Below are 16,990 nucleotides of genomic sequence, written 5' to 3' on the forward strand. Positions count from 1 at the left end.
CACAGAAGCCCGCGTGCGCGGTAATGCGTGTACGCGCGGTGGTAAGCTTTAACTACTTCTGTACATGGCTGGGTCCTCTTGTCGTTCTATAGCTGACGTATCCACTTTGTGTGTGTGCTGAAATTATAATGAATCGTGACTGCGTACGTCTGCCGTCCTCCTTTGTCTCCACAACAGACACAACTGCAGTTAGTGACTGGTGGCACTGCATTTAAAGTTTAAAGGAGCACTGACACGAAGATTTTATGTTACACTTTTATTGCTTTTATCGATGCTTAATGGCCTGGCGAACCTGAAACAGCACTTCAAATACTTCAGCGCGCGATAGTTATTTATATTGAACGGCCTGAAAATCGTTTGTTTCAAATTCCCGCGCTTTCATCCCGAACGGCGCATAAGACAGAATCCCTGACTGACCTCACCGCTTTGTGCGGACATCACCGGCGCCCGCTTGAGAGGGTGTTGCACCCGCTCGCCGCTCGTGGGCCCGCGCGCGTGAAGTGACGTAACGAGTTTTTGACGAGCGCTTCCGCGTCACTTCTTCTGGCTTTCCCGGGATGATGTCACGCTGATGTCCATTCGCTGAGTGCCGCTCCGCGCGCTGCTCCGTCGGCGCGATAAATGAGATCCAATTAAACTATGTTCTTCGCGTCGCAGGCCGCTCATATTTCAGCCAGGGTATTCTGTTGAGTGAAGGAAGCGAACTGTGCAATAATATTAGCGCCGAAAATTGGTGTCAGTGCTCCTTTAAATGTCTGTTACAAGCTAGATTGTTGACCAAATTTCAAGGACAACTTGTCCTTTATAACCAACTATCTTCTACATTCGATGTCTGCTATAAAAGAGGTCAAATTAATGGCAAAGATAGGGTGGCCATCCATGTGGGTGAATAGTGTCTCTTATATCCGTGCCTCTTATAACAAGGTTGAACTGTAGGTGTAGAAAAGAAAACTATATTGTTGGGTTGGGTTTGCTGCTTGTGGGGAGGCTCCTTTGTAATGTAACTCCTAGTTTGGACCCATGCACACACATATGGCGATGAAAATAGCATCCAATTGCAGCCGCCCTGCGTGCTCTTGAAAGAAACGTGACGAGCTCTGGTGCCAGCGATGCTGCCCTCTCACGGGCTGTGCAGCTGACCAAGGCTGACATGGCCGCTGCCCTCCGCAACACCAAACCGAGTGCAATGCGGGAGGTTGCCCTGGAGATCCCCAAGGTATGGGTTGCTGTTGCGTGCATCTGGCCTTAGGGGTACATCTCGATCAATGCGAAACTAATCTTGATGAAGACACTGCGAGGTGTCTAAGCGCTGTACATGCCCTTATATGAGGTCTGATGTGGCGTCCAGCTCATTCGTGAACCCCAGTCAAGTTGAAAAACACTGCTTTCAGGGGCATTGGTTCACTCGTGTCTTGCTGTCTGCTGATGCAGAGCAGACACAAGAGCAATTCTGTAGGCAAAATGGGTTGACTCGAGTTTTGCCGTACGTTGATGCAGTGGAAACACAAGCGCAACTTTAGAGGCAAATGGCCTTTGACTCTTGATTGCACAAAAACTAGTTGGGTGCGGATAATTGGCAGTTGAAGTAATAAATAATCTTACCTGTTTCACCAGATTTACAACACTTTTTAAATGCTTCCAAGTTTGACGTTTGAAAATGTTTAATACTAGTATGAACCAGAGTTGGCTTCACCGCATGGCATGCACTTATCGCTTCATCACTTCACATGTGCCCCATATTGGTTTTTTGGCACGGTGCCAAAGCTGTGCCAGGAAGCCAAGCTGTCACAAATCCTGCATTACAACACCACATAAACAGGAATTTCGGCCTCTGAGGCACTGGCTGTAATGAAGAGTGCGAGGTAAACCAGCATCTGTGCTTTGGGTACATGTGGGGCGTCTGCGGCATTTGATTTGGTGCATGCGGGTTACAAACAGAAATCCTAGGGTTTAGAGACATGAGGTTTGTTCATTTCAAATTGAATTGAAAGTGCAAGCAACGCTGGGCGTTATGAGGCATGCCTTAGCGGTGGGCGGAGATTGTTGATTTAAAAACAACCTGGGTTTTTTAATTTGTGTCGCTTTCTTGTTCTCCCTAGCACTTTCATACTGCACTGTCAAAAATGCAGCCTGCTTGGTGTGGAAGTTAACCCTGGAACTCACTTGTAATGTAGCGTTGCTTTTGTACTATGCAAGCCGTAAGAGTAATGGAGAGATTGTCATGTATTCATGCGTGAGCATGTGGCTTGGTTGAAAAGATAAGAACAGGGGCATGAAAAGCCATTAAAATGTTAGGGCTCGCCTTTTCTAACCAGTAATTATCAATGAAAATTCCAAAAAAGTTTATGTTGAAGAACAGGTGGATGTTTGCTCCGTGCTCTTGACAGCGGCTTATGCCATGATGATAGCCATACATGCCACCAGTGATCTGCTTCGTTCGGTGTGTAGTGCTGGAAATGAAAATAAGGTGAACAGTGCATTGCTGGTGCACAAATAAAACATGGATGATTTGATGCATGCTTGGATTGATACAAGTTTGTCTGTAACTTTGCGTGTCCAATGCCTCCCGTGGGCAATGTTGGGTAATGTACTCGGAATCCAAGGCCACACACTTGCATGATCACCTCTCATGCTTAGGGGATGTACATAAATCAGCCCACCTATTTTATATGTAGTGCCAATTTTGGTCGTAGCTTGCAGCAAAGCAAGCAAAGATAGTAGAATATTTTTTATGAAGGTTACATTGCGTTTAGTAATTCAGCTGAAAGGTTTCGGGAGGCTTTTTCTGGCATGATAGCATAATTATTAGAAAACTGATTTCAGGGATTGATTCACGTTTACGTCATGTTTTATCCTTGATATCTTGATGTGGCCGAGATTCGCTACCAGATAAAAGCACGGGTGCCATTTTTTTACTGCGTTAGGCTCCGTATAATTCAGAATATAGGTTGAGATTTTTTACCAAAACATTTGCCAAAAAGTCACCCCTCGACCTATATACTTGTCATTGGCATAATATTCTTTGTTATCTGGCAACTAGGCAGCCCATAGAGACGATTGAAACCACGAAGGTACCATCGCCACCGACGTCAACCGGCGCACCGCCATCTTTTTTTTTTTTTTTTTTGGCTTCTCTCTTTTCCATGCTTCTCTCGCTGTCAGTGAGTGGGATCATTTCTTCTCACTCCCGATACATTCAGGTAGTTGGTGCAAGTTAATCACAGCATTTAAAAGAAACGTCATAGTATGCCCAAACCAACGGCAACATGCCCGACTGAAAAGAGTTCGCTTTACTGGCAGAAGCTGAAGGGACAGGTCTCTCAGTATGCAACGCTCGGAAAAACTTCGCTTCGTGGGCGCCGCTAGCGCCGCGCTGTGCAACTGGAACTGAAGGACAAGGTGGCGACTTTTCTTCGGGAGCATTGTGTGGCGTCTCTATGAAATGGATGGGTGGCGACAACCCCAAGGCGCCCGGCCCCCTGCACAGACTGGCTCTCGTGACGTTTGACACATGGGTGTCCCATGCTTGGCGCTTGCTTCGGGATGACATGGTCTTGTGAGTGTGTAAAAAGTTCTCCATAAGCGAGTCCCCGGACTGCACCGAGGACGAATTGCTGTATTGGAGGCAGCCATACAGAAGCGGTTGTCCAAGAAGACACAAGATGGCTCTAATGAACAACCTTAGCCAAAACAGATGCCTATTGCTTCAATAAAGTAATGTTGTGTATCTAACTTTTTTCCCATTTTTTTTGCCGCGAGGTAAGGGAGTAGACCTGTATTCCAGCTGGACCTATATTCCCACTATACGGTATGTGTCTGCAAACCTTGGGAAGCTGAATTAGTGTAGGCCCATCCCGTGTAGTACACCTCTTGCAAAATTTTGAATGCACGGTGGATGCAAATCACTGGCGTTTCATGTGCTGTATTTTCACAGCATTGGTTTCGGTAGTGGTTGTGCTTTTTCTTTCGCACGTGTAGCAAGCTAGTACATGAAGCAGGCCTCTTCAACTAACCAACCAACCCATTCTGCTTGCGTGCAGGTACGCTGGAGCGACATTGGGGGCATGCGGGAGGTGAAGCTCCGGTTGCAGCAGGCCGTGGAGTGGCCGTGGAAGCACAAGGACGCCTTCGTCCGCCTGGGGGCCACGCCTCCCAGCGGGGTGCTGCTGTACGGCCCGCCGGGCTGCTCCAAGACCATGGTGGCCAAGGCCCTGGCCACCGAGAGCGGCCTCAACTTCATTGCCATCAAGGTGGGGGGCCCCCCTCTTCTCCCTCCGGCAGCCACACACACACACACACATGGGCTGTGTTGGAAATGCTTTCCTTGTGACCAGCAGGGATGCTCGTACAGTGCAGCTGGGAGGGTTTGGAGGGTTATTCATCACTGCTTTGATTTGTGCATTGCAGCATGCAGTTCATATACACCCCCCTGAGGCTGTGTTTTAGCACGCCAGGGTGCGTTTTTTAGGGGTGAAGCCCCTTAGAGGTTGGGGCTTTTAGCGTCTCCTGTCATCGTCGTCGCCGTAATTGTCGTTCAACTGATGTAGTCACGGTACTAAAACACAAGGAAACTCGTTTACGCCTTGCACTAGAACGCAACTCATACTAAAAAAACACCAGGACACTTGTTTACGCCTTGCGATAGAGAGCTTCGTGCTTCAAAGACACGAGGCTTTTACAGCAAAGCTGTATTGCTCTACCCCCCAACAATTTCATCTCCATTGGCAAAAATGCCAAGGAGACAAGAATACACTTGTAATAACACTGCATGCTTTGCCCTTCCGCAGGTTTCACGTTAGTGGAGATGGCTCGGGATTTTTTTACTGCGCCTCCTTTCCACAGAGGCTTTGCTCTGGGACTGAGAACCGAGTGCCATTCCCAGTCGTTCAGTTGTTGCTATGCTGCAGTGGTGGGAGATTGTGTTGTGCCCAATTAGGAGCCACTGCCCTGTTTCGTTGTCCTGTATCCAAACGTTGACCATGCTCCTGTTTGAACAGTCTTAATGCATATGTAGGGTCGGCCACAGTTAATGTGAGGGACATGCAGCGGGGCCGGTGTCATGCAGCGAGCACTGGTGTCATGAAGGAATGCTCGGCTGATGCTGAGAGTACCTGCAAGATGATTTTACATACTGGTGTTAGACTAGAAATAGTGGTATAAAGGCCAGACAGCAGGTGCGAGGAACCAAATAAAATCATCATCATCATTCTTGGCCGGTGCTGTAGTAGCCGGGAAATCTTTGGACGGAGTTAAATTCAACTCGCAAGCAGTGCTCTGCCAGTTGCGGTGCTGCTGGCAGGTGCCGCATCACTGATGAAAGAAACCTCCGTTAACTCTATGGGGAAACAAAAAAAAAAGACAACGACGAAAGGATGAGGCACCAACAAAATTGCCCGCGGTAGTTGCCTCAGTATATTTGTTTTCATTTGCTGACGGGGTACACCATTTATTTCGACAAGGTGCTTTGTGCCTTAGTGCCAAGTGGGCAGTTCTGTTGGATAAATAATAACGATACAGTAAATGTTACCTTGATGTATGCCTTGTGCGTGCAACCATGGCATCCATGGATTCTCGGACTCACAAAGAAAGGTTTTCGGTCGAGGCAGCTTTTAATGGTGAACTCTGGAATGGCGTTTAGCAAGTTTAGAGGTATGTGTTCGTATACAGAGTGGAGGAAGGGCAACCGGTAATATATGTTTAGCTGGCATGCAGTTCAGAGTCTGGGTGCTAGCGATGTTTCTCGGAGCCATAATTTTTTTTGTCAGCTTGGGGCCTGGCTATAGCCGCTCTCATTTGATGGAAAGCTGCAACCCAAGCAACACTTCCGTGTTTTCTGTTCAATTACACATTCTTGCGCATTCTTACATAAATGTAGGCATTGCACCATTATTTTTAATGTGTTATAGTAATAAAGTTCTGGAGTGCATGTGCTGCGTGTTTGGTCATGGTCTGTGATACTTATTTCAGTGCTGTTAGCACATGTTGGGCCATGTGCCTATTTGTTCTGTCTGTTATTTCAACAGGAACAAGTGCATGATGCATGCGCTGTAGTTGTCCTTTTGGTATTCCATTTTTAATGCCCAGAGTTAAGCGTATCAAAGCGCGACCTACAGTGTTGCCACATATTTATTTTATTTTATTTATACATACTGCAGCCCAATTGGGCTATCATCAGGACTGGGTAGGTACATAGAGTGCAAAACACTTTTCTGCACAGAATAACACAGATAAGAACACAAGGCATTTAAAGTCACTTATTAATAAAGTTTAGACATAATTAGATAATAATAAGTGCAGCAAGACATTGAAATTATGCAAAATTGACACAACACAACCAATTTAAATTATGCAAAAATTTTTTCCAAAGCAATGACCTAATTTCACCTGGTAGTAGATTCCATTTTTCAATTGTCCGGGGGAAGAAGCTGTACTTAAATATTTAAGATTAGTTCGTGGGTGAAAAGTTGCAAGGTTAAGTTTGTGGCTATTTCTAGTATATTTAAGTTTTATTGGGCGACAAATAGCTGTTCTGTAATGAGTAGCGCAGAGTATTCGTAAGAATATGCAAAAGTTTAACGCATGCGCATTCACGTGCTCAAACAGTGTTTGTAATTCTAGTGTAGCAAGGTGAGATGACGGTGAAAAGCTCCAATCAAAACGGCAGAAAATGAAACAAATTGATTTCTTCTGAATAGATTCAAGAGTATTCATTTCAGATACTGTATAAGGGTGCCAGACGGTACAGGCGTATTCTAAGATTGGACTGATTAGTATTTCATATGATAGCAATTTTGTTTCGAGGGGGGCTTCACACAATGTGCGATTTAGGTAGTCTAATTTTTTTAGTGCTTTGTGGCATGTATATTCAATGTACTTTGACCACGACAAGGTAGGTGTGAAGAGGAAGCCCAGGTACTTATATTCGTACACCCGCTGTAGGGAACAGCCGTAAAACGAATAATTAAACAAAGAAACGGAACTGCGTGTACTGAAATTGAATGATGCAAGCCCACCCCCTCTTTCATTTGGTGGGGCGTTGTCCAGGGTCCCGAGCTGTTCAGCAAGTGGGTGGGAGACTCTGAACGAGCCGTCCGGGACCTGTTCCGCAAGGCCAGGGCAGCATCGCCGTGCATCGTTTTCTTCGACGAGATCGACGCGCTGGCGGTGCACAGGGGAAGGTGAGGTGTCCGCATGCGCTCCTGTAGGAGTCACCGCCGAACCTGTGTTCTGGTTGTACGCTGCTATTGCAGCAGTGGCTCAGCATCACACTATTACCGCATGTTGCAAAACACGCGTGCGAAATTTTAATTGCCTTTACCGAGGATAATGAATGCTCGTTTGGCAGCCGCGTGCCCGTGATGACCTGATCCTGATCTTTGAAGCACTAAGCGGGCCTGACGAGCCTGGGAATCACTCGTTGCAGTGGAATAGCTTTTGCTTGTTTAAACGGCGCAGAAGAGCGGAGGAAAAACAGGGCGAGCGCCGACTGACAACTGGGGCGGCATTCTCGAGTTTTGTCCCTTTTGCGTCCCTTTCAAAAGTGTCCCTTTTGGCGAATCCTGAATCCTGACAAATGGGCAAGAAGGTGTCATATTTTTTGCTTGTTCTCGAGTTTACACGGCTAAACTGATGCATCATGAGTTGTGTCCCTTTGCTACGGGTTACGTTCTCCCCACTGCTTTCCTGACTTTGTGGGCTTCGAACACAGAATGTGTTTGGTTTCTGGAGCCGCCCATAAAAAAAGTTCAATGTTTTACTGCCTTCCACGAAACAAAAGGAAAAAAAAAACATTATTGAGTGACTTTATCTGTCTATGATGTTGGAGTGAAGGTATTTTTACCTGTGGTATACCTGGCATTGAGGCCCACTTGATAGCACCCTTTCGCATCCAGCACCTTTCTTATAGCAAAGGCAGAGTTGGGGGACCAAGTAAAAATAAACGAGAGCAACAATTTAACATCAGTACCAATTTAAGAATTTCAAAAAAAAAAAAAAAAGAAAATTTTGTAATTGCAAAGCGTAAATGTGCTTTATGCTGTCTAAAATTCTGGTTAAGTTCTGGCATCTTTGGAAAACTGTCATACCTTGCCCTGTACATAGCCACAAGGTTGTAAAAAACTGCAGCCACTGGAGAAAGCATGTCATCGGCGCTAGGACTTCTTTCTTGCAACATATCTGTGTTCCAGAAAAACAACTCTCCTTTAGGCTAGTAACTGCTGTGTGCATAAGTAACAAAAATAAAATTAGGAAAAACTAAAAATAAACTAGTGTACACAGTTCTATCTCTCATGAAACCTGCCAACACACATGTTGAGCAATCTTTGAGAATATATCTTGTTGTGAAAAATCTAAATTCATTCATCGTATACCGCTAAGGACGTTTCCCAGTGATCATAGTTATCATTCATATTTGTTAACCCTCTCTCTGTCCAAACTAATTGTCACAAATGACTTACCTCCACTGCCGTCTTCAAGGTGATTTTGTACCGACTCAGTCTAACAATGATATGTAAAATAAAAAATTAAAGCCAGTTCCACAACTATGAAATCTGCCGAAACCACTGAGCTGACTTCGGCACGCTTGCGGACCACCTCCTGCAGAAGTGAGGGTCGCTCTCAGCGCCACTCGCCGTGATATGTGCGTACTCAAAGCTGACCCACGGAGGTCTGGCAGCTTATCAGTGCATATATGTGGAGTTGTAGCGTGCCACGTGCTCTGACGCACCAGCCGAGGGCACACATTGGACAGCCGTTGAGGCGGTGGTGCCATCTGTCGGCCCAGCAGGCTACCATCACTTGGAGTGACGAGCATCAACGGACATTGCGAGCCCCTAAACAGCTCCACTGTTAGAAAGGGAAAAGTTGTGATCACACGAAAGTTAAACCTGAATGTAACGAAGTTGGCAAAAGTTCGCAATTTTTCGTTACATGCCGGTTTCAAGTTAAGGCTCGTAGGAATGAAACAAAAATGAAGCCGAAATGCTAGAGTTCAGGAAAGATGAACTCACCATTCATGGATTTATTTCACAGTGGAAAAAAAAAAAAAAAAGGCTGCGGCTTAGCTCAGCTAACCTTGGATATGCAAAGCGAAAGCTTGGCTTAGTCTGGTTGAGTCTTGGTTTCGCTTGGTCAACCTTTCACGTAGCTGTATTTCCAATCGCGGCTCAAAGCCATTTGGCCCCGTGCAACGTTCACAGAAGGAGGCCCAGCCTCGCTTTCATTCATGGCGAACGCGGCGTTCCTCTTCGCCGGGCAAGACGACTCACAAAGCCTGAGACAACCCAGCATTGCATGCGCCGGAGGCTGCGGGGTTGGTCAGCTGCCTATCAGCTGATCGGATGCTCCCTTCGCGGTCGCCACCACTAATTGATTGATTGATTGATTGTGGGGTTTAACACGCCGACGCAACGCAGGCGATGAGGCGCGCCGTAGTGGAGGGCTCCGGATTAATTTTGACCACCTGGGGATCTTTATCGTGCGCCGAAATCTCGTACACACGGGCGTTTTTGCTTTTCGCCTCCATCATTTCGCCGCCACTAGTTGAGCTGAACAATTGAAAACGGGGCCTATTGCGCTGCGCTGAAAGCCGGCCTGGTGTGTGACATAATGCGCTTCAAGGGGTGCATGTCGCAGGGCGTGTGTCTGCGGTCAAAAGGTGAACTTGCGTATCCGCAGCAAAGCCTGCATGAGTTGCGCCTGCTGCTTTCGCACGAATTTAGGTGCTGGCGCTACAAAAAAGCAAAGTCACTTACCCCCGCGCAAACGTAATGTAAGTGTCACTTTAACCCTTCGACACTTTTTGGTGCCTTAACACGTTTCAACAACCAAGCGTGTGCTGAAAGAGCGCCTTTTTGCGAACTTGGTGCTTTTTGCCGCACTCCAAATTGTTGAGAGGGTTCTATATCTGGGATACTCTACCAGGCGGCGACATTATTCTTTCTTGCCAGCAGAGACACCATTTAAAATTGAAATTTGTCTTTAAAATAGACAACTTTTCGTTTTCTGCCAGCATGACTCGTCACCGACGATCCGACACCATAGATAACAGTGGAGGCGCACGGCCGTGCACGCGACTATATGCCAACAGGACAGCCTAGATCCTCAAAATTTAAGTCTCGAACCGAAACTGCACTCTCACGTGAAAATGCACGAAAGTTTGTGGTACAGGTGAAAAAAAAAAATCGTAAAGTGCAGTTACTTTTGCTACCTGGCGTGGTGCCACGCTACACAAGCAAAGCCAGAAGTGGATGCTACATTAGCCACAGAATAATTTTGTGTTTAGGCACTATAGACGTTTTCATTGCTGCTGGCTCCTTAAAGTAGTGCTAGTATTCGTTAAATTAGTGAATTTCTCTGGCTGATTTTTCAGTAAAGGTGCAAAAAACAATGACTGAACCGCACACATGTGCTGCATGGTGGGAACAGTCAGGCCTCCGTGCCTTTTACATCGTGTTTTGTTCTGTGCGCAATTAAAGGTGTGGTGTACACCCCTGAATTAGTGTGATTTGCAAACCAGTTGATAGATTGCTATGCAAAAAATAACATGCCCAAGCTTGGTGCCCTGCAAGGCTCAAGGATGCTCGCATGCAGCGAGAGCTTTGGCAAGTTTTGTCGTGGCTAGCACTGGGGCACCTGAGCTCTGATAGCCACTCTCACCACAACGTGGGCAGAGGCTAATGGCTCCAGTGAGTGGCTCAGTTGTGATGTTTGTTGTGCAGCACAAGTGGAAGCAGCAATGTGGGGGATCGTGTCATTGCCCAGCTCCTGACGGAGATGGACGGCATAGAACAGCTGCAGGACGTCATCCTGGTTGCAGCCACCAACCGGCCGGACATGATTGACCAGGTGGGGTTTTGTCTGATGGAGGTGGAAAGCAGCTACACTGAACATCAGTATGTGAGATCTTGGAACATTTTGAAGAGGCCATGGAGGCAAAGTACCAGCTTGGGCAATTTGAAAGATCACCGTGTTGAGATAATGCTCGACCCACGTTTAACACAAACTTCACTCAAATAGCCTATAAAATAAGGGAAAGCAGAGAATGATAATGTAACTCACAAGCTACAGTACAAGCTTGTTAATTCAAACTCGAAGGGGACCAAAAGATTGTTCGAATTAAGCGTAGTTTCAATTAGCAGGCGGGCGCTAGAATGCGTGGACATCGTGCCACACTGCGTGGGCAAGTACACAAAGAAGTAACCTCTGGACTTGTTATTGCGAATTAGCACTACTACACGTTTGTGGCAGGTGATTTCGTAAATAATGTTTCGTAAATAATAATGGTATGCGCCGGAGTGATGGCGCCGCTGGCTCAGCGCCCTCTGTAGATGCGAAATAAGCTGTTGCAGGAGCGTAGCGTGCCCGCCACGCTGCTGTTTTTCTGTTTCGTTGTGTTGCATCTATTTGGTTCGGTTTGGATTCACAACACATTGTAACCACTCTGGGCCTACTGTAAGTTCGAATGAACCGAGTTCGAATTAACGAGCTTTTACTGTACTTTCCTGCACTGATGCAGCAGAAGCTCGTTAATTCGAACTGCAAGGGAACTCCACCACAGTCAGAATTAATGAAAGTTTGAGCTAACGGAAGTCAAGAACAAGAGCCATACAATGCGATTGGGGAGTGCTAGAGCAAGCCAGCAACTGAATGCTTGGAAAAATCCGCGATTGAAGCCTGCTGTTTATCCTTGAAGGCGAAAACCAACACTTGTTGCTCTGACGAGCAAATGTAGTGGAAGGCTTCCTTTTCGCATATACGTACTCCAGAACTGGAGGAGAGATGGTCAGTATTCCATCCTCCGGTCATTCATTCCGAACGATGGCCACACTGGTGTTTTCTCTGCTCATATCATTGTAGTCACTGGAAGCGCTTCCGACCTCAGAAATGATGCTATCTGTCAGCACGCCCCTCACTCTGAACTTGTGTCCACATTGACGTAGTCCACACAGAAACTTCTCTCAAAACGTCTGCTATGGGAGGTTCAGATGTGCTTTTACCTGATTTACGTTTTCTCTACATTCTTCTCTCGTCATCCTGAGGCAACGCTGCCTCATGTGTAGGCCGCACGTGTGTTCCACTGGCCGTGAGCCAGGTCCCGAGCGGCCGGCCCGGTTGCACGTAGTTCGATTTATCCGTTGCGGACGCCACTCACGTTTGAATTAATGGGATTTTTTATACACAGACTTCTATGGAAGCTTGCAGGACCAAATCGCACAGTTTGAATTATCCATAAATTCAAATTATTGAAGTTCGAACAAGCTTTCACTGTATTGGGACATATTACCGCATGCTTGTGCGATTACCTGAGGCCAACAAAATGAAATGCAAATTGAACAGACATTATAAGCTTCCGGAATGAGCTACTTGCACGTAATGTTTTTGTCCATATTCTTTTTATAGCAGTAAGATTGGCAGGGTCAACAATGAAGGTTTTGAATGAACATGCAAACATATACGCACCACATATACATATACACCGGCCAACAATGCGAAATGCTGCTGTCTAGCAGACGATTTTCAGGCTTGTTAGGTGGGCATGTCGTCTTTTCGGTCCTTTGCGCCAGTAGTATTTCTGCAAGAACACCTGTTCCTCAGCGCCGCTGTAACCTGGTGCTTCAAGCATCCCGAAACACTACTGTCGTGCATGAGTGGCTTTTGCAACACCTAAGTGCCCAAAAAACATTCCGGATCTTCTCAGCTATGTCAAACATAGCCGGGGTAGTGGACTACCAACTTTGGCAATTTTTCGACGTCACTGAAGCTTACGAATATGCCCTGTGGAGACTGCTAGTGACAGCTTGCATGCAATCAGAGTGTCAAGAAACTTACTTACTCTGCTTTGTGTAAGCCTACCTCGCTGGTACATGCAAGTATGGTTAGGGAGTGGGCTTAGAGAGGAAAATGTGTATCACGGGGCGCACCACAGGGCACCATGGTTGAACTGCCTGGAGCACTAAATAATTTCAGGTGCCAGTCCACTCTGGGAAGGCGGAATGCCAGCGAAGCTGTCGTTGAGATGCCAAGCTGCTCGGTCCATCCCCTCTTGTTGCTTCTTCGTGCTGCAGCTGCTGAGTCTTGCACGATCGGCAGCTGGTGATGGCGCGGGCTTGAAGCTGTCCTGAGCGCTGTCGCCCCCACCCCTTCCCTCCCATCCACACCCATCATTCTCCTCGATGCACTTTGTCACCGATATGGACGTATGCCACCCAGGATACCACCCCTGGGAACTCACACAGGGGGGTATAGTATACAGGGACTAGAAGCAAACATCTTCTATGTAAGGGGTGACCGACGATCAGCCTATATATAGTATCTGCGTACTCTGATGATGTCTTCACTTGGTTGTTAGTGCACTAACGCAAGTCACTGGCAGTGATCGCTCAGCGTACTGTTCATGACTACACACCATGCAGACACATCTTTCCTCAGTGGGCCCGATGATCTCAGCAGAGAAGTCATGCCTTGTTCTTTTCCGTGGGAATTGGCGAATGACTGCTTGTCTGAGGTTAGTATTGGGAAGCCTAGCCATCTGTCTCCTTGACGGCAGACTGTATTGGCAACAGGCAGTGGACGAAACTGTTTGATCTCTGATTCCTTGTGTGGACATTCCGAAGGAAATTGGTGGAGCTCGATAAGGGGGACATGACTCTTAAAACAATTTCGTTTAATTGATAAGTAAACTCTGTGAAACTTGTCAGTCTTGCTGTTTTTTTCCCACTGGTTTCTAATATGGTGTTATTTTTTGAGTTGGTCAATATGTTACCAAGATAATTAGAGATAATTAGTCATTTTTGAAGGAACAGTAGGCAAAACAGTGTTAGTCATAAAACTGTAGTCCTTGTAATTTCCAATGCTATGAACCCTGGTGAGTGCAGTACGAGAATCGGTTTTTTGATGCCCTGCTTGAAACTAATTTCACGGCTCTTTGGCATTTTCAATGGGCATTTGAAATGGTTCCTTGCCACTGGTTTAAGTGAATAGCCAGTGGTTCATGCTTGAATTAAGCTGCACTCTACCCTGATTTTGAGTTGAGCTCTTCATTCATTGCACCCGACTCCTCCAGATTTGCAAAATAAGCATCTCATGTTCGACAGGAAAGGGCTGACGATATCAATTGAGGTTCGGTTTGGGAGAAATGCAGCGAGGCATCGCACTGTGTGTTCGTCATTCCCTGTTATCTAGACTAAATAAATGCAGTTTGTGCTAATCTTGACTTATTTGCCTTCTTGTCAAAGTTGTATGCTGTGCCTATGATGCTGCCGCAGAGCAGGAAATATTTTACCCACTAGTTGTGCATCATTATTGGGCCAGACCAAACATTTTAGCGGAGGATTGGGTAGAATTTAGAATTTGACAACGAGCTATTTTAAATAAGTGATAGCTGTTTCATTTTTTTTTTTTTTTTTTCAAAAGATAGCTTGCATAATCATTTGAAGTCATACCACAATTGAGTTATGTAGTGTCAAGATGTATGCACAACAACAGACACTGTTGCTCTGTGAAACTTGTCAGTCTTGCTGTTTTTTTTTTTTTTTTTGTCCACTGATTTTAAATGTGACAACACAAACAGTGTAAGACGACACAGTGGAGTCTTTTGGTTCTTGCATTGTTCCGTTTTTGGTCCATTGTGTGCTGTCCTGCTGTGAGACTTCCTTTATCAGGGAGAAATGCCAACTACACGTGTACTGTTGTCGATGCTGCTTCTATACATTTCACCGGACCAAGTACTTCTCATGGTCTAGGATATAACCACAGTGCCATCAGCTTTTGCCTTTCTTCTTCTAAGTGTGCGCAGATTGTGGCATCCTGTAAGCTGGCACTGCAACCAGCCTCCTGTTATGAAACACCTTTGATGCCAATGCTCTTAGCCACAGCTGCTTTTGGTGTTGGCTAAAAACCACCCCTAGCAGACCTTGATGCAGCACAAGGCATTGCGAAAACTGTTCTCACATTTGTGTCACTCTCACCGGGATAAAAGGCTAGAGCTGCATTCGCCTTACCATGCATCCCTAAAGAAAGTTGAGAGAAGCACAAAAGCCTTCTCTCATCAAAACTGCGTCAGAAGTGCATCAAAACGTTCTCTAAAAGTGCCTCCAGCCTTCGCTGAAAGTGTTTCTAATCAATCGTCAAACCATCAAAGACCCAAATCGCAAACAAAGAATGAACCCATGCGACGGTTTTCCGCCCACTAAGTAAACACATCTACGAACGATCTAAACGTGTACCGATACGTGTTTTACGAGGTAAAGGGGTGCTATTGTACTCATTCTTCATGATCGATGCATGTATTGCCTTATCTAAAAGCATTCCTTTTTTTTTTTTGTGAGTTATCATTTTCACACAACGGAAGCTCGGTTTCATGCACGCACCGTGTGTCCAGAGAGCTTATCAGAGCTTTTCGGTTTACCAACTGGTCAATGAGGAAACGCATTAGTCTTTTGACGGAATGCCCTAAAACGCTTTCGCTTCAATAACTTGCGTTAGATTGTTTGGCTCACACAATTGGGGTCAGTCTCTGTCAAAGCCCCCACGTCCCTCGTGCTCGTGGGTCATCTGAACAAGAAGCAAACGGGACCTCTGCGGTGAAATCATTTTCACTTTGATTAGGCCTGCAGCCGTTTCTGTGGTAATGTTACCATACCGTACTTCCAGCGCTGAAATGCCTAATGCAGTCAAATGTGCCATCTGAGTATTGTGCGCCCTTCTTTGAGAAAAAATACCATTTAAAAAATTCCAAAAATTTTGTTCAAGCAGTCTCAAAAAGGATGTGTTCCTACATTTAAACACCAGCACAGCAACAACTGTTAGTACCATGCAATACATGTAATAGGGAGTTGATTTTGGGACCCGAAGCTTAACTGCAGGGTTAGCATGCAATGACGTGGCATTCTCATGCTGTCTTTTTAGCATCTCCTCCTACATCGCATGCTATGTTTCTTATTTAGCCAGTCAGCAGTATGTTTTGCAGGGAAGCAATAAAAGTAGCATTTGGTGATGAACTTCAGTTACGTTTTTACTAGGGCTGGGTGCCAAATAAAATTTTGATCCAATTAATTAGCCGGCGTTAATAGATTAATTGGTTGGCTAATCATGTTTTTGTGCCTTGTAGAAAGAATAAAAAAGAACAAAACCGCATTTTGAGTTTAGTCTTCTGTTTTGTTGTCAGGTCATCAGAACGCAGGAGTCGAAATCATATTACATGTATTTAGATCCTCACATTATAAGGCAACATCGTCATTAGTGTAGTTGTTGTCCAGGTGGGCTAAAAAGATCCTGGGATGATGTGAATGTGGCTGGAACACGTTTAACTGGCTTATATTCAAATGGTTTCAGTAATGGAGTTATTGTTGCTTTTTTCTTTCGTTTAAAGTCTCTTGGCTTAACAAAAAAGGCTGCACTTAATTACGGACCTTTTGTGGCATGCTGCGCAGGCTCTCATGCGACCTGGCAGGTTGGACAGCATTGTGTATGTCCCGCTACCTGACCTGGACACTCGAAGGGAGATACTGCACCTGAATCTCTCAAAGAGGCCCCTGGCAGATGACGTTATCCTAGAGAACCTGGCCCAAAAGACGGAAGGCTACTCTGGAGCAGAGGTGAGCACATTTCTCCCAGCTCGCTACTTCAGTGGTGTTCTTCAGCGTGGTTTGAGGCACCGGAAACCTTCTCCCTGCTTTTTTGCTTTTCCAATAACTGCCTGCAATGGAGGACTACTTATTTGTGCTTGAGAGGGAGTCGGTGAGATTCAGCACATAGCTACAAGTATCCAAAGGACCAGTTTCAACTGGGCGTTAAGAATCCAAATCACACAGTCTTGTGACTGGGCATGGCCGCCATTGTTTTGTTGGCACAACTGCAGGTGTGCAACATATTATTGGAGGTGTGCTGTTTACACGAAACATTCAAACAATCTGAGGTTGTCCATTCCAGCACTGCAGTTGAAGCATTGCTTGAGTGGGTCCTACTTGCTGACAGAAACCAAACTTTTCAG

The 16,990-nt window shown here is 45.9% G+C and overlaps 1 protein-coding gene across 1 annotated transcript in view; it reads left to right on the plus strand.

Moving 5' to 3' along the window:
* Positions 1 to 16,990, plus strand: part of LOC144174650 (ATPase family gene 2 protein homolog A-like) — a 29,576-nt gene that overhangs the window by 8,365 nt on the left and 4,221 nt on the right. The window contains exons 9-13 of the mRNA XM_077703436.1: positions 1,062 to 1,216; positions 4,041 to 4,250; positions 7,045 to 7,178; positions 10,719 to 10,845; positions 16,431 to 16,595. Of these exons, the coding sequence (XP_077559562.1) occupies positions 1,062 to 1,216; positions 4,041 to 4,250; positions 7,045 to 7,178; positions 10,719 to 10,845; positions 16,431 to 16,595 (791 nt within the window). The remainder of the gene's footprint in view (positions 1 to 1,061; positions 1,217 to 4,040; positions 4,251 to 7,044; positions 7,179 to 10,718; positions 10,846 to 16,430; positions 16,596 to 16,990) is intronic.

The sequence above is a fragment of the Haemaphysalis longicornis genome, unplaced genomic scaffold (assembly GCF_048455015.1).
Source record: "Haemaphysalis longicornis isolate Haplotype H1 unplaced genomic scaffold, Haemaphysalis longicornis Haplotype H1 scaffold_3, whole genome shotgun sequence".
Classification (NCBI taxonomy): Eukaryota; Metazoa; Arthropoda; class Arachnida; order Ixodida; family Ixodidae; genus Haemaphysalis; species Haemaphysalis longicornis.